The following is a 21,715-nucleotide window of genomic DNA, read 5'->3' as shown; positions in this document are numbered from 1 at the left end:
CAAGACCCTCCAACGCAGATACAGAAGGAGATTACAGATGGAGGTACGAGGGTTAAGAAGGTCCAAATATCTTCCTATTTGACCCAACACACTGTAGCGTGTAGGGGGGCATTTCTTTCACTCGTTATGTTGTGCACTTGTACAGCAGGAACTGAATCTCAAACTGGACTCTAGTTAATAAGACCGTCATAAGCAGTTATAACCTTCACAAGATCGTCCTGTGACTGAGAACTTCATTAAACCTGCCGTTTCATTTCCTCCATCACCACAAAACTCAAATCCCACACACACACACACCCCAACACCACATACAGACAAACGCGTCTCATCTCACTGCACCTTGACACACACACACACACACACACACACACACACACAGCTAGAGAACAAAGGGGATCTCCACCTCTCTCCCCTGCTCTATTATTAGATCTTCAACCCGGAGACAAAATAATCACACGTTGAGCTACATCAGCGCGGGCAGAGTGGGAGACGAGCAGAAAAACCCCTCGTTACGCCCTCGCCTCCGACAAGAACCCCACCAACACCAGACTTCTGTGTCTTAGCCTCAGAACACGAACCACAGTTTTAACAATAAAACATGATTCTAATGCTCCATTTCACTGATCAGATCTCACACACACAAGCAGGAGGTTCACCTACAACACATCTCCGGATAACGCTATTCCACACAATCCACTGCTCACAACGGCTGTGTCCCAATTGCACTTATACTGACTATATAAAGGTATAGAGCATTTATATAAGCACCAAGGAACCAAAAATTCACTTACAGTGCACTACATAGGGTGTAGTGCACTTATAGTATATGGAGCAGGGGGCAGAATCCCAAATCACTCCTGATTACACTTTTAGTCAACATCATTAAAGGGTATCGTGTACCGACAGAGCATACTAAGAAGCATCCCAAATGACTCTTACACTTAAAGAGCACTAAATAGGGACTAGTGCGTGCTTATATTATTTTTTTTTTATTTATATATATATATATATATATATATATATATATATATATATATATATATATATATATATATGAGAGAGAGAGAGAGAGAGAGAGCGCGCGCAGGATACCAAATCACTCCCTACTGCACCAATAGTACACTCAATAGGATGCAGTGTATTGATATCGGGAAAAGCACAGCACACCCGAAATCACTCCCTATTGCACATACAGTGCACTATATAGGGCATAGTGCTTGTGTGGAAGGAGAATCCCAAATGTTTCCCCAATTACCTGCATTACAAGGTACAGGAGCCATTATTTTTTACAAAATATGTCGTGTACTTACATAGGGAGTAAAAAGATGAAGGTCTGAGGGTTTAGGGAACCGTACATACAATACTGGGAAGCCACTAGTAATTAAAAAGCCACAAAATGGCTCCTCATTTCACATGGAGTGCCCTACATCGAGTAGGGAAGTGGGTACTTCCTGTGTGAAGTACTGTAGTGCCGATACAGGAAGTAGGGACCTGAATCCGAAAAAAAGTGGAAATTCCAATCATCCATTCCCAATGTAGCGTACTTAGTTACAGATCAGGGAGCCAAATCCCAAATGATTCCAAGTATGACATGCATCATGGACACACCATTATTTTACACCTAACGGGGGGAGGGAGAGAGAGAGATTCCTGTTGTGTACATATTAAATAGTGAGTAGGGAGCTGGAGAATATGGAGTTCTAAGTAGTTCCCTAATGGACATGTAATGCACTAAATGGGGGAACACTTCCATGGAGAGGAGGGAGCTGAATGCCTTGATGATTAAGTGCACTAACTATCGTGGCAAGTCCGCCTATATTGTGCACGTCACACTGTATAATTGTGGGTTAGGCATCATTATTTCTAATGTAGTGCACTTATTTCCAATAAAGGGAGCAAGGAGCCATTTGGAATCCAGCCACAGAAAAGCAAGAGGCTTCTGGTGTGCGCGTGTTCCCGCATGAGAAGCAGAGCGCACCAACACTGCAGACATCTTGAAGAATAAAGGTAACCATCTCTCCCTCTCTCTCACACACACACACACACACACACACACACATTAAGCGACAATTTAACATGAACACTGCACGTCCTCTCCATTATACCACTCCACATCATCTCACACACAGAACCAAGAGTGCAGTTATTCTGCGTGCGTGCATTCATATTCTCTCTCTCTCTCTCTCTCTCTCTCTCCCCCCCCACCATCTCATACTCACTCCGGAAGCTTCCTGATGGATGATGGTTTGAGGAGGAGAAGAAGGAGAAGGGGGAGGGAGGCAACTGCAGTAGTGACGCTGTGCAACGCAAAAACTGGGGATTTACCACTAGGGCACCTCAAGTCATGGACACAGAGGGGGGAACGCGCCTCAACACACCGAGCTCACCACTTCTCAAAAGCACAAGAACACAAGCCTGACAGATGCAACTGCATGCACTGTACACATGAAAGATGCCACAATATAAAAGCACCACTTGATGTACAATTATGTACTTGTCTTGGTGCCACAGTGAGAACATTTATAAGAGCAAACGATTCTGAAATTATCAAGGGCACCACTTCCATCCACTGGGACATTTTTTTTTTCTGCTTTATTGTTCACTCCGTGCGGTCCTGAACAGACACTCGAACCTTCTTTTAATGGCACGATTTTGATCAATGACATGGCAAGTCAATCTGTTCATGTGAACAGTTCCATAAACTAGGAAAGGTTGTTACAACAGATTTACAGTCCAGTCATGTACCGTAAACAGTGTTTAGGATAAAGCTTTAAAAAAAACCAGAAACAAATAGTCCGGATCTCTTTCAAGGTCATAAGATTATGAATTATATTTATTTAGGATAATTAAAAGGCAATCAATACAGAACATAAGGTTCAAAGCATCACACTTAAGATAATTATTATTATTAGTAGTAGTAGTAGGAAACAATATTAGCTCAAACTTAGAGGTACCAAATGGTACTTTTGCTCGTCACTGTTGCGGTACCAGTAAGGGGATTCGGGTCATAGCTGGAAACCTTTACAAATCTTTTCAGGGACATATCTGGAGCCATGAAAGAATGCTCTAGATCAGTTGACAGGTGGAATAAAAAAAAAAAACTAAAAAAAAGGTAGAAGATGGAATGCAGTAAATACAGTTTGTAGACTTTATTTCTAACACTAAGGGATGCATGATGATATTTCAGTTTAAAGCCCTCATTAGGAATTTAAAGAAAAAAAAAAGTTTGAGTTAGATTCTGAATAAAGTGAGCATAACCCTTTGGAAAGATGAAGCTTCTACTAAAACACTTCCCTGTGTAAGGCTATGTAGAGATTAATAATAATAATAATAATAATAATCTCCTCCGCTGGTTCTTCAGACTACTTTATATAGTTTGTTAATTAGTGCGCTGTTAAGTGGGCTAGGGATTCCGAAAGGCATGCTGGGTACTTAACTATTTGCACAGGTGCTGCAGACACAGGTCGAGACATTCCCCCTCCACCTCGTCCTCCACCACCGAGTCCGACAAAGGGCGCGCGGGCACAGGTGAGTCCTCGCGCAGCGGCGGCCGCATCTCCCGCAGAAAGAGCTCCAGGAAGCGGCGGTAAGCTTTCTCCTCGCTGCCACAGCCCGCCATCGCTCCTTCTCATTCCCGGAGAGACACGACACAGACGGAGAAGAAAGAGGAGGAGGAGGATCTGTGGGTTTGAGTCATGAACAAGCTGCAGGTGCGCGCGTGAACGCGAGAGCGCGTTAACGAGCAGCGGTGACGTCAGATACGATGGGGCGGGGCTAAACAGAAAATAGAAAGAGTACGTTATCCATTGGGGTGACTACGTCATCCGGTTTCTTTGGGGTGAATGAATGAATGAATGAGTACCTGAATGGACTCAATGCTCCAGTTCTTAACTACTTCACAAACCGGATTTATTTTATCTGGATTACTGCGACATGTTTCGACTCATCAAATGTTTAAATTGTTTTTTTTTTTTTCGGAAATGTCTTAATCTTACTCCAGTTTCGTTAAAGCATCGCGGGGTTCATTTGAACCAATCAGATATAGCCTTCACATCCGGGTCTTAGCCCAGCCTTCTGTCAGTGGGTACTAGCTAGCTAGGCTAAATAGCGAGGCGAGTAATAAACTGTAGCTAGCTAACTGTCTAAACAAAGAAAACTCCATTTACAACACTAACAAAGCAGAAAGGTTTTTTTTTTTAAATGTCGCTGTGTGAGAAAATAAACTAGCTTGCTAGTTAGCGAACATTAGCCAGATGCTAACCCTAGCTAGGCTAAGCTTAAGAAGCGAGTGGTCATGGGACATGGAGTTTTTGTTTAATGCCAGCGGTTATAATAAATATACAATAAAATATTCAATCATTGTTCATAAAGAAAATACAACAAAAATATATAAAATTAAAAAAAAAAAACGACCGGAAAGTTTAAATATGCAGAAGTGTTAAAATATGAATTATTAGAAATAAATTGAGGAACTTTACTTCCGGCGCCGGAATGACGTAAAACCCGAGTAGTCTCGACGCGCGTGCACGTAAGAGACACTATTTTAAAACGCGTTTAAATTGTGGAATGAATAAATAAATATTGTGTGTGTTTGGCCTGAGTCAGGAATGACGTCACTATTGAAATGACTTCATTTAGGACAAAAATGTATGAATAAAAACAGACACTAAACATAGTCCGTTGCCCTGCACAAAGTTTTGGCACCCCTGTACTCTGCTTGTCAGTAACAATACACCAACATAATAAACACGTGTTAAATATACATGCAGGTGAAAAATGAGTCAAAACAAGGATGTCATTTACAGCAGCAGCAAGACACTCAGTGTCTCAGATGTTCCTTTTTCTTGCTGATCTGACTTACTTTCCCTTCCACCTCACTAATGGCATTTCACAAGAATCCGAGGGACGGAAATCCATCAGCTAATTGGCCTCGAAGGAGTGATGCCTCGAGTCCTGTGAGGCTTTTAATGAAAACGAGCAGTGAAAAGCTCCCTGATTCCCCAAAGAGGCTCAAGGGATTCATGATCATCACCACAAACCTGTGCTCTGTCGTGCAGCGAGAGTGTATATAGGACATCAGAGGAGCACCAGTGGGTAAAAATAACTGCTGCACATTTCACAGAGGCTGAGATTTAACTCTTCTGCTCTCTCTCTGATGATCAGTAAGCAAGATTTATTTATTAAAGCAACTTACAATGGCTGAAGTGCTGTACAGAGAATGAAACAAGAAGAGAAATGAAAATAACATCTGAGATAACATATTGTCTCAAAGATTTTTCAAAACTTTTGTCAGAATTTGCATTCCCCTGCCGCACAATATTTGTACATTTTGATAACCACGTAATATTTTTCAAACTAAATACAAGAACAATGATGCAAAAAATATATATATATACACACCCCAGTCTGGTATTATTATAATAACAACAATCATAAATAATTGAACTTAAATTACCGCTCTGCCGTTGTATGCCTCCCTGATATATCATGTTCCCAAGAACATGAGGTCACACTGACCCTCATAACCACCAAACTCAGTCTTAATCAGTTCATCCAAACTTGAAGAAATTCCCTCAAGGCATTCTTGAGATATTGCATTCATGAGAATGGGATACATAAGGTCACAGTGATTTTAACTTTTACCACCAAAATATCATCAGATCATCTCTGAGTGCAATGGAACATTTCCACCAAATATGAAGAAATTCCCTTAAGGTGTTCTTGAAATATTGTGCTCATGAGAACAGGACGCACAAGGTCACAGTGACCTTGACCTTTGGTCGCCTGCACAGAGGCATAAAAAACTGCAGTAAGTTGCTCTGATTAAAAGTGTACTGTAATCTAAGACAAACAGAGTTAATACCTGCAGGAAGAATGATTTCCTCAAACAGAAACCTTATTTAAACTGAGCCACAAGTTGTTAAAGTCGTGTTCTGAAAACGATTTAAACCAATTATACTACTAAGAACGGTAAAAATCTAAAATCAAATACAAACTGTATATCAATGGTAAACAATCATCATTACATATACACTATTCAGCATTCCACTGATTTTTTGTAAATACAAAATATTTACAATTTCACGTGAATAATTTGTAATGACACAAAAATCTTTATTCTGATCCAGAACAGTGTTTGGAGAGGACATGCAGGTCACTTAAACAGTAGACAGACTGTAGATCAGTTGTTCCTGTGTAAATAGTGGGTGTGTGTGAGTGAGAGAGAGAGAGATTAACTGTGCTAGTGTTCAGTGCGAGGACGTTTACTGTGGCTTCCTGCTGCAGGACTGTGAGATGGGACGGAAGACACTGAAACACTCGTGTCTCTGAATCCTTCAGCCTTCATCACAGAGAAATGAGGACAAAACACCACAACATGACATGACACTTGATATTAATAACATTCAGTGCAGCTCCAAACACATAACCATCTGAAGTACTGAGTTAATCCGTGTTCATGTTAAAAAAAAAAAAAGTGATTGCATCATCAAACAACAGCCAATCAGGTTTCAGAGGGTAAAAACCAGACAAGCAGCACTGGTGGACCTGGTGAAGGGGTTTGGGTTGTTTTTTTTATATGCCGTCTGAGCTTGTAAACATAACGTTAGTTGTCAAAGTGCCACACCAATCAATTTTATTATTCAACAACAAAGAAATAAATAATCTCCAAAGCAAGTTAAACTTTCTCGTGAGTTTTCTTGATCATTAGATTATCAGAGGTTTAGATTCAAATTATTAACCATGAAAGTGCTTTTATTATAAATATTCTGTTTCATATTTAATTGCAAGGCACCAAAAACCAACAGTAAATAATAATAATAAATTATTATGAACTAACCGTGATGTGGTAGGGGATGGTGGCGTCTCTGTGGCTGGATGATTTGTACAGAGATGCAAACCTGCAGGAAGAGCAAAGAGAGAACTGAAACAGATCGATGTGTATTTCTGATTTTGTATTCACTGCAGAGTTGATGCACATCAATCATACACACACACAATGACCTTGAGTGTTTATTGCTCAGACGGGAAAAAAGCAGCCTGACAGAGAATGATGGAAATAAACTACAGCTGAAACAGAGAGAGAGGAATGCTCGTATGTGTGTAAGAGACAGAGGGAGAAAAGAGTGTGAGAGAGAGGTGTGTGTGTGTGTGTGTGTGTGTAAGAGACAGAGAGAAGAGAGTGTGTGTGTGATAGAGAGGGTGAGAGAGAATTTCTCACTTGCCTACTGAGTGCACAAAAACAGCCACTTGTGTGGCATATCTAAATCTCACTCATACACACACACACTTGCCTTTGAGCTCCTTCCCAGTGCAGGACGAGTCTCTGTGTGGCTGCATGGCCCCAAATCTCACCTGATGGACAACCACACACACACACACCATGTTATACAGACAGTATATAAAAGTGTTAATTAAAGCGATAAACGCACACTTCAATCTGTACTGCCCTCTACTGGACAATCTAATAACTCACCCCTCAACTTCCTGTTGTTCGCAAGTGCACTTTGCAGAATGCAAAACTGGAGGCTACACACTTCCACTACTTGTTAGCTACATGAGCATGATCATCACTCCAGTGCCAAAACTAAAGAAAATCAACCATGAGGAAGGAGCAGATTACCCAGAGCGGGGACGAGCTTGGACTGGCCGCTCGAGACTTTCGTTGTCATCTGATTGGTCAACACCACCTGAGAGCAGCACACAGGAGGGAAGTGTGTGTAGAGAGAGGTTAAGGAGAGACAGCTGTTATTGAATTAAACCTATTTGTTTAATGATCAGTAAAGTTATCTAACCGGCTGAGTGTGTGTTATTTTCAAAGAGTTTAAAGAAAAGAACAAGTGCACAGATGAAACTCACCAAACTATTTGTGTGTTCAAGTTATTTAATGCCTTGCTAACACCATGATCACTAGTCACCACGTTTTGATCTGCTATAAGCCCCGCCCACTTCTTACAGCATCCATCATGCCACACGAACACACTCCATCATCAGAGGCTTTTTACTGTCCCACATCTCTTCATGTTCCACAGCATGTGTGTAGTGTGTGTGTGGTATCTGTTGCACGTGTGCACTGTCTGTAGTGTGTTTGTGTTACCGCTGGCCCATGCTGAGCTGATAAGTGTGTGAGCTGCTGTGAGAAGGCGTTGAGGAGACGTGTCCTGTGAGAGAGATCCTCCACATTGTGTCTGAACGGGAACGCCACGCTGTCAATCACCACCAGCCGCACCTGCCATCCCATAATAATCATCTCAATAATCGATAATCACATGTCCGATATCTCATTTCATCTCATTATCTCTAGGCGCTTTATCCTGTCCTACAGGGTCGCAGGCAAGCTGGAACCTATCCCAGCTGACTACGGGCGAAAGGCGGGGTACACCCTGGACAAGTCGCCAGGTCATCACAGGGCTGACACATAGACACAGACAACCATTCACACTCACATTCACACCTACGCTCAATTTAGAGTCACCAGTTAACCTAACCTGCATGTCTTTGGACTGTGGGGGAAACCGGAGCACCCGGAGGAAACCCACGCGGACACGGGGAGAACATGCAAACTCCGCACAGAAAGGCCCTCGCCGGCCGCTGGGCTCGAACCCAGACTTTCTTGCTGTGAGGCGATGGCGCTAACCACTACACCACCGTGCCGCCCTGTCCGATATCCGTTCATAAAAATCTCTCCAATCACTCAACGAATATCACAACCTCCGGAAGAGATTTTAAGATTTTTTTTTTGTTTATCTACTGGGCTTTTATTCTATTTGAGGCTTTTTAATGTTATTTTCTGTATTTTTCATCTGTCTATTTATCTGTGGGGCTTTTATTATGTTTGAGGTTGAGATGTGACCTGCTTGGCATTTTAATAATAAACATCTCTGCTTTGTACTTTCAATATTAACAATTACATTGTGACAATCATCCAACTTCACTTTTTCTGGAAGCTTCTGCTCCTGTGTGTGTGTGTCCAAGTTTTAGACTGTATTGTATATATGATATAATCTGATATGATATCTAATGAGACCACGGAAAAACATTTTTTAAAATCTGTACTTCTATTTTCATTTCTACACAGCCAGAAACTTGTGATTCGTGCTTTCGTTTGTGTTGTGAATCGTTCCAGTGGCGTCATGTCATTCCTCTGATGACGACTCCCCAGATGTGTGCAAAGCTGCGTACCTGTGGATGCTTCCTCAGGAAGTCGGGCAGGAGGTGAAGCTCGGCGAGGAGCTCCACGTGATCCAGGCAGCGGATGAGGAAGACGCCGGAGAGGATCTTCTCCACGGTGAAGCTCTCTAAAGCTCTCTGCTGCTCTGAGAACAGACACACACAACCCAGAGTTCCTGACCAAACTGTTCGACTGAATGGTGTGAAGAGGAGCAATGTGATGACGTGACATCACAGTCATGAGGACACTCCACATCTATCACATGTTTATTTCACAGCCGTACACCAGAGGGAAAACTTTTTTTTTTTTTAAGTTGTATAACAGAAAAAGGATGTAAACATGACTATAAACACACCTTCGTCCTCAGCCAGAGCAGTGCAGTGCTCCACTGCAGCCTTGGCCACGCCCACCAGCCGCTGCACCACAAACCCGCCCTCTGTGTCAATGAATACGGCTTCACCACCCAGTCCTCCAAAACACACCGGGATCTGCACATCTACAGCCAGCTGCACACTGACACACACACACACACACACACACAAAATCCACACTGCAGGCCTGTGATTCTTCATAACGATCCTAAATAATCACATTTTACTCTTTCCTCGTCTAACTAACCCCAATTCTCATGCTAAATATTAATATTCAGGTTTTCAGCTTTCAAAAGGTTCTCCTTGGAACCCTGTGCAAAAGGAAAACACTGTTATGGAGTTCTACACCGAACCGCTCAAAAGTCCTCAACGGCACAATAACGGGACACCCTTATCCTGGCTTCATGAAGCTGCATGACTGACCCCGAGGACCAGAATTTGGTGTGTAAAATGAGGAAACATTAAAAAGTTCAGTCATTAGAACCAGAACGACGCTCAGGTCTCACCACAGCTGGGTTTTTCCGATGCCCGGGACGCCACAGATTTCTGTGGTCTTTCCCACAGGAACCCCGCCTCCGAGCACAGCATCCAGCTCCGAGCAGAACGTGACGATGCTGCCCCATGTCTCCTCCTGGTGCAGAAGATCCAGCGCTGTGAGACTCTGCACCGCTGCTCTCTGCTGGAGGGGCAACGAGTCATCACACAGCGTCCGTGACACCTCATCAGCCTCCTCCTGAGAGACACCTGCTGCTGCCAGAATCAAAACATACCGTCTATTAATTATTACAGCAACATATATGTTCTTTCTGTACATATGGATGGTCAAATGCAAAAGTTTGCATCCCTCACAGTTTCAAGGCAGAAAAAAAGAAAATGTATGTGCTATGCAATTTATCTATCATTAAAAAAAAGTTTTAAATGAAATATGAGTATATTTTGGAAAAGACAACAGGACAAAATAGAATATAAAAATAAAACTGCAAAAAAGACAATACTTTGTGCACATTACACTTCAAAGAATGCAAAAGAGTTTTGAAGCAGTTACTCATTATTTTAATAGAGTGAGAGTTTTTAACAATCTACAGTATTATAAATAAGGTTATAATGAACCTCCGATAAACACAACTCACTATAAAGTGATTTTTTTTTTTTGTAAACTATTGCTCTCAGCTGTAAATAGTGATGCAATGAAGCAGTGTACCTTTACACAGCTGGAGTGGCTGCACCTCAGTCAGATCTGCAGCTGTGTGAAAGCCAGCATTTATTAATTTGACCTTCACAGAAGGAGCCAAAGGAGAACTGGACACCGTCCTGAGCATCATATTCCTCTCACTGCACTTCTGTGAATTCTTAAATTCTAATCTTTTATCGGTATGATATAGAATCACACCTGATCTTTAAATCAGAAGTACTCTTACATATCAAAACCACACTGCAGTCTTAAATAAACAAACAAACAAATAGCTATAATCAACAGGCCGGTAATTTCCAAACGCGTTTTGTTTTGTCCCTTTTTGCTCTCCGTATTTCACTTCCGCATAATTACAACGCTAGAGCCCTTCATTTTCCGGGCGACGGATAAACAAAAATACTCTGACTAGCATGATTTTTAAATAATAAAAAATAGATAGATAAAGTCGATGTTATCTTTATGTGCTGTCGAAATGTTTTTTAACAACAGAATATTAATATTATAAATATTAATATGAACCTGCTCATCGACTAGCTCGCTAACATCTATTATTCCTGGTTTTACACCAGATTAATCAACTTTATCCGGTAAAAACAACCTTGACATGAAGTTAAATAACTATTAAATGAAGGAGAGCAGTAAATCTAACGCGAAGGTAACTTAAAAACAACAACAAAACAGGTCCGAACAAATTCGAAGCGCGCTTTTTTTCCCCATTGAGCATGTCCCTCGTTGCATTCCGTAACTGACGGAACGTCAGAAGGGACAAATTCGGAAAGAAACGCGCATTTGGAAAAACAAAGACGCTTTTGTGTATTAGAAGGCGTCCATTTTGCTGGGAGAAAAAAAACAACGCAGACGTGTTCGAGGGAATATTCTGGATGAACAGATCCTCGGTTGTTATTATGTATGACTTTTTGTGAACGCGAAAGAGATTTTAGAAGCTTTAGAAACGTTGTGTATTCAGTGTTGAGGGAGAAGTCATCGTGTTCTGGAGCTGATCCAGGATCAGACCACATTTGAATTTCCCTCCGGGGGTTAATAAAGGGATTGTGAGCGCACAGCCCTGGCAGAGTGTGTAGTGAGTGTCGGGGATGAACTGCCGCTCGGAGGTGTTGGAGGTGTCTCTGGAGGCCCGGCAGGTGGATGAGGCCATGGCGGCGCTGTTGCACACCATCCTCCTGCACCGCAGCACCGGCAAGTTCCACTATAAGAAGGAGGGGACGTACTGCATGGGCACGGTGGGCACTCAGGACGTGGACTGCGACTTCATCGACTTCACCTTTGTGCGGGTTTCATCGGACGAGCTCGAGCGCGTGATCAGGAAAACAGTGACCGAGTTTAAGGTGCGGTACTGTAAACACAAACCGACACAAATACAACCATCCACACAGCACGCGCACTCTTTCCATATCCGAATCCGGTTTATTGGCCAAGTCTGTTTACACACACACACGGAGTTTGGTTCCGCTCGTGATACAGAAGGGGGAAAACTCCTCAGTGAGTGTGTAACCACAGGCTCTGGAGTGATGGGACTGGGATTGTGTGTCACTCATCATCAGGTCTCAATCACATAAATGACAGCAAACACTTGGGTTCAGTCTCGTTCACATTACATTTCACATCTCATCTCATTATCTCTAGCCGCTTTATCCTGTTCTACAGGGTCGCAGGCAAGCTGGATCCTATCCCAGCTGACTACGGGCGAAAGGCGGGGTACACCCTGGACAAGTCGCCAGGTCATCACAGGGCTGACACAGAGACACAGACAACCATTCACACTCACATTCACACCTACGCTCAATTTAGAGTCACCAGTTAACCTAACCTGCATGTCTTTGGACTGTGGGGGAAACCGGAGCACCCGGAGGAAACCCACGCGGACACGGGGAGAACATGCAAACTCCACACAGAAAGGCCCTCGCCGGCCACGGGGCTCGAACCCGGACCTTCTTGCTGTGAGGCGACAGCGCTAACCACTACACCACCGTGCCGCCCCTACATTTCACATCACTCCACATTTTCATGAGTTTAAAGCCCATTTTATGCCAATCACTGTGGAGCGCAAAGTGCAGATAATCTGTAAAATACTGGATTATAAACAAACGCTATTGTTTATCATCGAATCAGATTTTCACTTCGACTCTGGATCAGATTGAATGAAGGCTAATGAAAGTCTAAATGTAAATGATTTGACTTTATTATTATTATTATTATTATTATTATTATTATTATTAGCAGCTCATCTGGCCAGCAGGCGATGAGTTTATGCCATCCTGTTGTCTGGCGTCCGCCCAGCCTCGTCCACATTTCACGAAAGTCGCTGCTTCTCTCTCAATTCTTCACCGATTTTTATTCTTTTTGGCAGGAAGGTAGGTCTGCCTGGGGTGCATATAGATAGCTTCTACCCAAATTTGCATAATTGCAATTAATAATGAAGATATGGAGTAATTAATCAATCAATCTCTAATGAGCAGTTTCCACACACATCACTTCTTTTCTCTCTCTCAATTCTTCACTGATTTTGATTCTTTCCAGTTTGAAGGTAGGGGTACCTAGGGTGCATATAACTTCTACCCAGATTTGCTTCATTACAATTATTAATGAAGTTATGGACTAAATAAGTTCAACAAAAATGGCTTCTTCTCAGTCAATTCCTCGCCATTTTGGATTCTTTCTGATAAATAGGTCAGTATTCCTAGGGTGGATATCGCTTCTATATATAGCTTGTGTATAGTGTATATAGCTTGCAACATTTATTGTGCAAGGTGGCCCACTTTAGATCGTTCCTTCTGGACTAGACGGGGTCAGAGTGAGCTACGCCATCACTGACAGTCTTGTTGTTGTTATTATTACCACCTCACCCGGGACAGAGTCCACCAGGGGGCGAGGTATTGTTTTCTGTGGGGTTTGTTTGTTTAACGGTATTCCGGGAAAACAGCTGGACCAACCTTCATGAAACTTTCAGGATAGATGGGCATTGGTCTCAGATAGAACCTCCAACATTTTGAGGGTCATCTGGTCATGGTCAAGGTTTTTGTGGCTACTACCTTTCGCGTGACGTCACCACACCGCGAGATTTTGTTAGGGCGCCATATTGGAAGACCAAGTACACATCTATGCAAGTACATACATACATAAAACAAACTACACCTGAAATGTAGCAGCACATTTTCTTTTATTAACATGTTAACAGTGTTTACTACATTAACAGTTGTTCCATTCTATGAAAGACCTGTTCAGAATTTGTTCATTTATATTTCATATAATAATCAGTGCAGATTAAATGAAATTCTCCACTATCATGTTAAAAAAATTATAGCACTTGACCACTATTGCAATCTGTATTCATGCTGTTATGGATTTTTTTTATTTCATAATTTATTTTTAATTTACTACTTATCTCTTTTTATTTATACATATTTGAATTATTTGGACATGGGGGGAAAAACTATATTTAAAATCCAAAGCGGGATGGAGGGAGGAAAATTAAAACAAAAGAGAGAAATGAAATACATAACATAAATGTGATAAAATTAAGGATGTTTTTATTCAGTAAACATTTAAAAAAATGTTCTACAACACTCTAGCCTAGTGACTTACCAGTAACAAAATGGTCTGAACATATTCTGTACTGTTGTAGACAAGAAGTATTCAGATCCGCTCTGCATAAAGCAGCTAAATGCTCTCGCTGTCTCCTGGCAGAAAGCTCCTTGGTTTGCTTGTGTCTCAATCACAGCTGGTATTCTGTAGAAAGCCTTCTTTTCACCTTTCCCATCAGCTTTGTTAGAACACCCTAACACAACACAAAAGTTTACCATTGTAGGTTTTTGATGATCCAAGTGCCTCGTGGGTTCAAATACCGCGCGCTGCCGTTATTTCCCCCTAATCACGAGTTTGTTGGTCTTCCAATATGGCGCAGGGTTTGTTTACTTCCGGTTTCGGGTGACGTCAGTGAAAGGGGTCTATAGAGGCGATAGCCACGATGTCATCATGCTGTAAGAATCTAACAGTTGTGCATGCGCATCACCAGAACGGTGAATTGTGATCTTGCGATATGAACAGTTGAGATTGCGTTGTGAGGATGTAAGAATGAGTGTAACGGTAGCACACTGCACATGCGCATAAGTATTACTATAGTACACAAGAACATATGTAAGAATGAGTGTAACGATAGCAAAAGTTCTCCTGTGTCCCAAATCACTCACTACATGCACTCTAAAAAATAATGGGGCCAGTACCGGTTCTTCAGGGTGATGCCATAGAAGAACCTTTTTTCAGGGCTTCAAAGAACCGTTCATGCAACAGTTCTTTAAAGAACCATTTAAACCATTTGTCTGAGCAGTGAAGACAGATTTGTGTAAACATAGCCTACAGTGGTGCTTAAAAGTTTGTGAACCCTTTAGAGTTTTCTATATTTCTGAATAAATATGACCTAAAACATCATCAGATTTTCACACAAGTCCTAAAAGTAGATAAAGAGAACCCAGTTAAACAAATGAGAAAAAATTATTATACTTGGTCATTTATTTATTGAGGAAAATGATCCAATATTACATATCTGTGAGTGGCAAAAGTATGTGAACCTCTAGGATTAGCAGTTAATTTGAAGGTGAAATTAGAGTCAGGTGTTTTCAATCAATGGGATGACAATCAGGTGTGAGTGGGCACCCTGTTTTATTTAAAGAACAGGGATCTATCAAAGTCTGATCTTCACAACACATGTTTGTGGAAGTGTATCATGGCACAAACAAAGGAGATTTCTGAGGACCTCAGAAAAAGTCTTGTTGATGCTCATCAGACTGGAAAAGGATACAAAATCATCCCTAAAGAGTTTGGATTCCACCAATCCACAGTCAGACAGATTGTGTACAAATGGAAGAAATTTAAGACCATTGTTACCCTCCCCAGGAGTGGTCCATCAACAAAGATCACTCCAAGAGCAAGGCATGTATTAGTCAGCAAGGTCCCAAAGGACCCCAGGGTAACTTCTAAGCAACTGAAGGCCTCTCTCACATTGGCTAATGTTAATTGTTCATGAGTCCACCATGAGGAGAACACTGAACAACAATGGTGTGCATGACAGGGATGCAAGGAGAAAGCCACTGCTGTCCAAAAAGAATGTTGCTGCTTGTTTGCAGTTTGCTAAAGATCATATGGACAAGCCAGAAGGCTATTGGGAAAATGTTTTGTGGACAGATGAGACCAAAATAGGACTTTTGGGTTTAAATGAGAAGCGTTATGTTTGGAGAAAGGAAAACACTGCATTCCAGCATAAGAACCTTATCCCATCTGTGAAACATGGTGGTGGTAGTATCATGGCTTGGGCCTGTTTTGCTGCATCTGGGCCAGGACAGATTGCCATCATTGATGGAACATTCATTCATTCATTCATTATCTCTAGCCGCTTTATCCTTCTACAGGGTCGCAGGCAAGCTGGAGCCTATCCCAGCTGACTACGGGCGAAAGGCGGGGTACACCCTGGACAAGTCGCCAGGTCATCACAGGGCTGACACATAGACACAGACAACCATTCACACTCACATTCACACCTACGGTCAATTTAGAGTCACCAGTTAACCTAACCTGCATGTCTTTGGACTGTGGGGGAAACCGGAGCACCCGGAGGAAACCCACGCGGACACGGGGAGAACATGCAAACTCCACACAGAAAGGCCCTCGCCGGCCCCGGGGCTCGAACCCAGGACCTTCTTGCTGTGAGGCGACAGCACTAACCACTACACCACTGTGCCGCCCCATTGATGGAACAATGAATTCTGAATTATACCAGCGAATTCTAAAGGAAAATGTCAGGACATCTGTCCATGAACTGAATCTCAAGAGAAGGTGGGTCATGCAGCAAGACAACGACCCTAAGCACACAAGTCGTTCTACCAAAGAATGGTTAAAGAAGAATAAAGTTAATGTTCTGGAATGGCCAAGTCAAAAGTCCTGACCTTAATCCAATAGAAATGTTGTGGAAGGACCTGAAGCGAGCAGTTCATGTGAGGAAACCCACCAACATCCCAGAGTTGAAGCTGTTCTGTACGGAGGAACGGGCTAAAATTCCTCCAAGCCGGTGTGCAGGACTGATCAACAGTTACCGCAAACGTTGAGTTGCAGTTATTGCTGCACAAGGGAGTCGCACCAGATACTGAAAGCAAAGGTTCACATACTTTTGCCACTCACAGATATGTAATATTGGATAATTTTCCTCAATAAATCAATGACCAAGTATAATATTTTTGTCTCATTTGTTTAACTGGGTTCTCTTTATCTACTTTTAGGACTTGCGTGAAAATCTGATGATGTTTTAGGTCATATTTATGCAGAAATATAGAAAATTCTAAAGGGTTCACAAACTTTCAAGCACCACTGTATGTGCATTGACCAGCAAATGGTAAGAGAATGCCAGGCTCTGAAGAACCATTTCCAATGTGAAGAACCTTTCGCATAATGTAATGGTTCATCACAGAGTTTTGACTCTCCGTGGAACCATCCAGAGATTTGAAGAACCACTGAAGCACCTTTATTTTTTAGAGTGTAGTGGACTAGATTAGATTAGATTCACTTTATTTATCCAACATCAGGGAAATTCACGTGTTACAGTAGCAAGAAAAAGTCAAACAGATAACAAATAAAACTGAAATAAAAATTAGACAAACGAAGGATTAAATACAGAGGGCTACCGTGAAAAAGTATAGAAATATTGCCTTATTGAGAGGCTCAGAAAAATTGCACATTACAGGTAGACTCTGTGTGTGTATGTGTGTGTGTATATATATATATATATATATATATATATATACACACACACACACAGGGTGTGATTTGCTGGGGGGGATGGTGGGGATCATCCCCCCCCTCTGGTTTTTATCTCTGCTGAAAAAAAAATCCTCGGGGACAACCCCGTCAATAAAACAAACAAACCAAAAAAAAAGTTGACATGACAGGCATGTTGTGACACAGTTTTCTATGGTCTACATTGAACTCACTTTCAAAATGACCCGAAGTGGCAGCTTTGATGTTCATGAACGTCTAGGGTTGCCAACCGTCCCGTATTGGGCGGGACATCCCGTTTTTTGGGTAATTTTAATTTGTCCCGTCAGGGACAGATCCTGCCCCTCACTCCAATTCTGTGGTGTAAATCGCGTAATTGCTGTGAGAAGCGCTATTACCGCGAGTCGCGGTCATCTGCGATTTAAAACCATTCACTGTTGCCATATCCTGAATTTTTAAGCTATACTGACAAAATAGGCATCAAATTAAACTAGAGCAGATGGTGCAGCCAGTGGATACAGCCTAACTGTTCGATAAGGATAGCAGATAGCTTAAAAAAAAAAAACCTTCCGAAACAGGATAGACCTCAGCCTATAGTAGGGGAGCTTTTCTGCCTCACTCCTGCCTTTGTGATGTCTTTCTCTCTTCTTCTTCTGCTATGAAGCATTGCAGAAGGTTCTTAGGGTTTTCAAATGGACAATTAAGCAAATATCAGGGTTTTACAGCTACAGCAAATCATTTTTCAGTTTATGACATTGCCTTCATAAATATGGCCTGATGAATTATTTGGCCAAAGTTTAAAAGAGAAAAATGAGACAATAATATTAGAATTGTTTATTTTGCATTAAGTTACTTAAAAATATCCATTAATTGGTCTATTAATTTTTAAAAGCTCTATTTTAGAAATGAATTTGTAGTGGCCTACATTTGAAACCCTCACCTAAAGGCGATTCGGTACTGTAACTGTTTTGGGGCGCTGGGGTGCGTGTACAGGGCCTGTACCGGTACTTGTCCGCACCCGGAACAAAGTGTCCCTCATTTGGATATGAGAAAGTTGGCAACCCTACGAACATCCCCAGCAAATAGATACATTGTAGATAATCAGAGTGTGAACGTGGATTCAGCGCCATGAATCACATCCTTACTGATGAGTGCAACAGAATGAATGTATCCACACTGACAGCCTTCTTTTCCTCGCTGTCAATGGGTCAGACGTGCGTTCCTTCCCTGCTGAGAAATTCACAGAAATGTGGATTAAAGAAGGGCGAAACGCGGCGGATAGCGCACCGACGGGAAAGCAGAAAAGGCCACATGAACTGCGCCATCAGAGCAAACTGTTCATTTAGTATTCATGTATTTCAGTGATTTTCGAGTCACTGTCCATTTAATCCGGAGGGAGAGAAACATCACAGCAACGCGACAAGCAATGCGAACTTTGTCGTGTGTTAGTGTTCGTGTATTTAGTCAGAGAGATAGGAAGATGAATTTACTATCTCTGGTTTAGTGTTCATTTTCATTTAGTGTTATTCATTTGATATCATCCATCCATCCATCCATTATCTCTAGCCGCTTTATCCTTCTACAGGGTCGCAGGCAAGCTGGAGCCTATCCCAGCTGACTACGGCCGAAAGGCGGGGTACACCCTGGACAAGTCGCCAGGTCATCACAGGGCTGACACATAGACATAGACAACCATTCACACTCACATTCACACCTACGGTCAATTTAGAGTCACCAGTTAACCTAACCTGCATGTCTTTGGACTGTGGGGGAAACCGGAGCACCCGGAGGAAACCCACACGGACACGGGGAGAACATGCAAACTCCACACACAAAGGCCCTCACCGGCCATGGGGCTCGAACCCAGGACCTTCTTGCTGTGAGGCGACAGCGCTAACCACTACACCACCGTGCCACCCCTCATTTGATATCATTGGATGTTATTGAGCTGTTAGCCTATTGTTACCTTAATTTTGTGACGTTTCATGATTAAAAAAAAAAATCCCCCCTTCTGGTTTTTTGACAAATCGCACCCTGTGTGTGTGTGTGATATATATATATATACTCACACACACACATATAAATAACATAAGTATGCATAAAAATAGTTTAAGGCCTATATTATTGCACATAATTGCATCGATGAGAGATGTCGCCATTTTGTAGTGCTATCTGAATGTATAGTGCACTCAAAGTATCTCACAATGCATCATGAAAAGTAGTGCCACGGCAAAGAAGTAGTTTTATCATTTAATCAGTGAGCTCACTATAGTCCTCTGTATAGTAATTTCCTATATAGTGAGTAGGGTGTAGTGAACGAGTGAGTGATTTAGGACACAGCGTTTGTAACCAATCAGCACTTATCCGGATCAAGTTCGAGTCCCCATTCTATTTCTTGATAAACTTCAGAACTAGAAACCAAATAAGAAAAACCTCGTGATAACTTTATAGTATCAGAAAGTAATCGACAGATATCTTCCTTCATATTCATCATGAGTGCTACTGGGCGAGATTTGTTTTGCCTGGCAACACGTTATTTTTATTAATTAATTATCTATATCCATACAGCACACTTTTTTGATGGATTAAAAGCATGTGTTCTATTCCCTTTTAGCAGGTTTAATTCATTTGGTTCGATAGCATGCAATATTGTTAGCATATCGCTTATCCTACGTGTATTACATCACTCTACACAGTGGAGAATGAGCGTTGAATATAGTTTACGATATTGCACGGTTGTCAAGACAACATGTCACACGTCAGAGATGTAAAACTTCCACGCTAGCAAGCAGCTGTGACAATTTGTAAACAAAGATGGCCGCCAGGTTTGCTTTGTTAAATATGGAAAATTGAGAATTTTGAAAGAGACACATTGAACACCCGAAAGGAACGTGTATGTATTATAATAATAATAATAATAATAATGGCTTGTTTTGTGGTATATCAGATGTATTTCATTCAGCTTGGAATACTTACCTTCAACTCGTTCAGTATCGCGCTAGCTGAATGGATATTATTTAAATAAGTCAAGTTTATATGCATAAAACTACAATATAAGTAATGGTTGCTGTAAAAATATCTCCCAGGTTGAAAACCTTTGATCTGATTAATAAGAGGAATTCCAGATCTTTTTAGGTGATTTGTTTCATTTGACTCGGCTCACCAATACCTCTAAAAGAGCCAGTTCAAAAGAGTCAACTCGCTCACCCATGATTCATATCTCCTGAACCTGATCATAGACTGGAATTAACCTGGACTTCGGAGAGCAACCTTCTTTCCTTTCCAAAATGCTGTTCTCGCATCAAGCACTTTTTTTTTTTTCCCCCCTCCTTTCTTCTCCAGGATGCGCTCGGGAACTCGGGCAGTGACGGAATGGGCCAGATCTCTCTGGAGTTCTATCAGAAGAAGAAGTCGCGCTGGCCGTTCTCAGATGAGTGCATCCCGTGGGAGGTGTGGACCATCAAGGTGAACGTGGTGAACCTGGCCAACGAACAGGAGCGTCAGATCTGCCGGGAGAAAGTGGGCGAGAAGCTTGGTGAGAAGGTCATCAACATCGTAGAGGTCATCAATCGGCATGAGTACCTGCCCAAGATGCCAACGCAGTCCGAGGTGGACAACGTGTTTGACATGAGTTTGAAGGACGTCCAGCCGTATCTGTACAAGATCACGTACCAGATTACGGATTCTCTTGGGACATCGGTGAGCACCACCATGAGGAGGCTCATCAAAGATACGCTGGCGTTATAACAAGGTCATAAAGCCCTGTTAATGAGTCAGTTCACTAAAACACACACACACTGACACTTTAACTGTTGTAAATCTGTCTCTCCATATCTGCATGATCATGTGAAGTTCGAGCTGATTTTCTGTCCTGTACAGCGTAAAACAAATCCTACTACTAAATCCTGATGTTTAGTTTTGTACAGTGGAAAAACATCCTGATCCTTTTTTCAGAATAAAACTGAAATTGTGTAAAAATATTCGGTGTCTGATGGATTATTGACTGACTGATGTGAAAGTCTGGAATCAAAACTGCCGGTTCAGGGCTTTTTGCTGGGGGGCGTCTTCTATTTAATACAACTGGATGATGTTCTTATTTCAATTTGACACTAAAGACTGAGATGATTGAATGATTCCACTCTGCGACCTGCTGATCAGAGTCACTTTATTTTAGAAAGCAAGCAGTTAAACAGCAGGGGAGGA

The 21,715-nt window shown here is 41.9% G+C and overlaps 3 protein-coding genes across 6 annotated transcripts in view; 1 reads left to right on the top strand and 2 right to left on the bottom strand.

Annotated features, from left to right (window-relative positions):
• The window catches only part of ppm1e (protein phosphatase, Mg2+/Mn2+ dependent, 1E), a 39,882-nt gene extending 36,168 nt beyond the window's left edge, over nucleotides 1-3,714 (bottom strand). The window contains exon 1 of the mRNA XM_060909174.1: nucleotides 3,438-3,714. Within this exon, the coding sequence (XP_060765157.1) occupies nucleotides 3,438-3,619 (182 nt within the window). The 5' untranslated portion in view covers nucleotides 3,620-3,714. The remainder of the gene's footprint in view (nucleotides 1-3,437) is intronic.
• rad51c (RAD51 paralog C) lies at nucleotides 3,637-11,467 on the bottom strand. 4 transcript variants are annotated; one of them, XM_060909178.1, is made up of 9 exons: nucleotides 10,742-11,467; nucleotides 10,047-10,290; nucleotides 9,525-9,682; nucleotides 9,181-9,314; nucleotides 8,096-8,227; nucleotides 7,622-7,688; nucleotides 7,293-7,353; nucleotides 6,839-6,899; nucleotides 3,637-3,774 (listed from the first exon to the last, which is right to left on the bottom strand). In XM_060909178.1, exons 1-9 carry the CDS (start codon nucleotides 10,860-10,862, stop codon nucleotides 3,736-3,738), a joined length of 1,017 nt encoding a protein of 338 aa, XP_060765161.1. In that variant the 5' UTR covers nucleotides 10,863-11,467; the 3' UTR covers nucleotides 3,637-3,735. The 4 variants fall into 4 exon arrangements, 3 of the variants coding, with proteins under 3 accessions (XP_060765161.1, XP_060765159.1, XP_060765160.1); XM_060909176.1 differs by lacking the exon at nucleotides 3,637-3,774 and adding an exon at nucleotides 5,160-6,340; XM_060909177.1 differs by lacking the exon at nucleotides 3,637-3,774 and adding an exon at nucleotides 5,160-6,340 and having other exon boundaries at nucleotides 10,047-10,287.
• atg101 (autophagy related 101) lies at nucleotides 11,077-21,492 on the top strand. The gene is made up of 2 exons (XM_060909179.1): nucleotides 11,077-12,078; nucleotides 20,855-21,492. The coding sequence occupies exons 1-2, from the start codon at nucleotides 11,827-11,829 to the stop codon at nucleotides 21,257-21,259; spliced, it is 657 nt and encodes a 218-aa protein (XP_060765162.1). The 5' UTR covers nucleotides 11,077-11,826; the 3' UTR covers nucleotides 21,260-21,492.
• Nucleotides 21,493-21,715: the final 223 nt, after the last annotated feature.

This window comes from Neoarius graeffei, chromosome 25 (genome assembly GCF_027579695.1).
Source record: "Neoarius graeffei isolate fNeoGra1 chromosome 25, fNeoGra1.pri, whole genome shotgun sequence".
Lineage (NCBI taxonomy): Eukaryota > Metazoa > Chordata > Actinopteri > Siluriformes > Ariidae > Neoarius > Neoarius graeffei.
The sequence above is the reverse complement of the archived record's forward strand: the minus strand, read 5'-3'. Positions and strand labels throughout refer to the sequence as shown.

Coding starts and splice junctions, on each gene's coding strand:
- rad51c (XM_060909176.1), bottom strand. CDS start 10,862: ATGATGCTCAGGACGGTGTCCAGTTCTCCTTTGGCTCCTTCTGTGAAG. Junction 8,228..9,180: donor TCCTGAGGAAGCATCCACAG/GTACGCAGCTTT, acceptor ATGGGATGGCAG/GTGCGGCTGGTGGTGATTGA. Junction 7,689..8,095: donor CAGCTCAGCATGGGCCAGCG/GTAACACAAACA, acceptor TGCTGCTCTCAG/GTGGTGTTGACCAATCAGAT.
- atg101 (XM_060909179.1), top strand. CDS start 11,827: ATGAACTGCCGCTCGGAGGTGTTGGAGGTGTCTCTGGAGGCCCGGCAG. Junction 12,079..20,854: donor AAACAGTGACCGAGTTTAAG/GTGCGGTACTGT, acceptor TTTCTTCTCCAG/GATGCGCTCGGGAACTCGGG.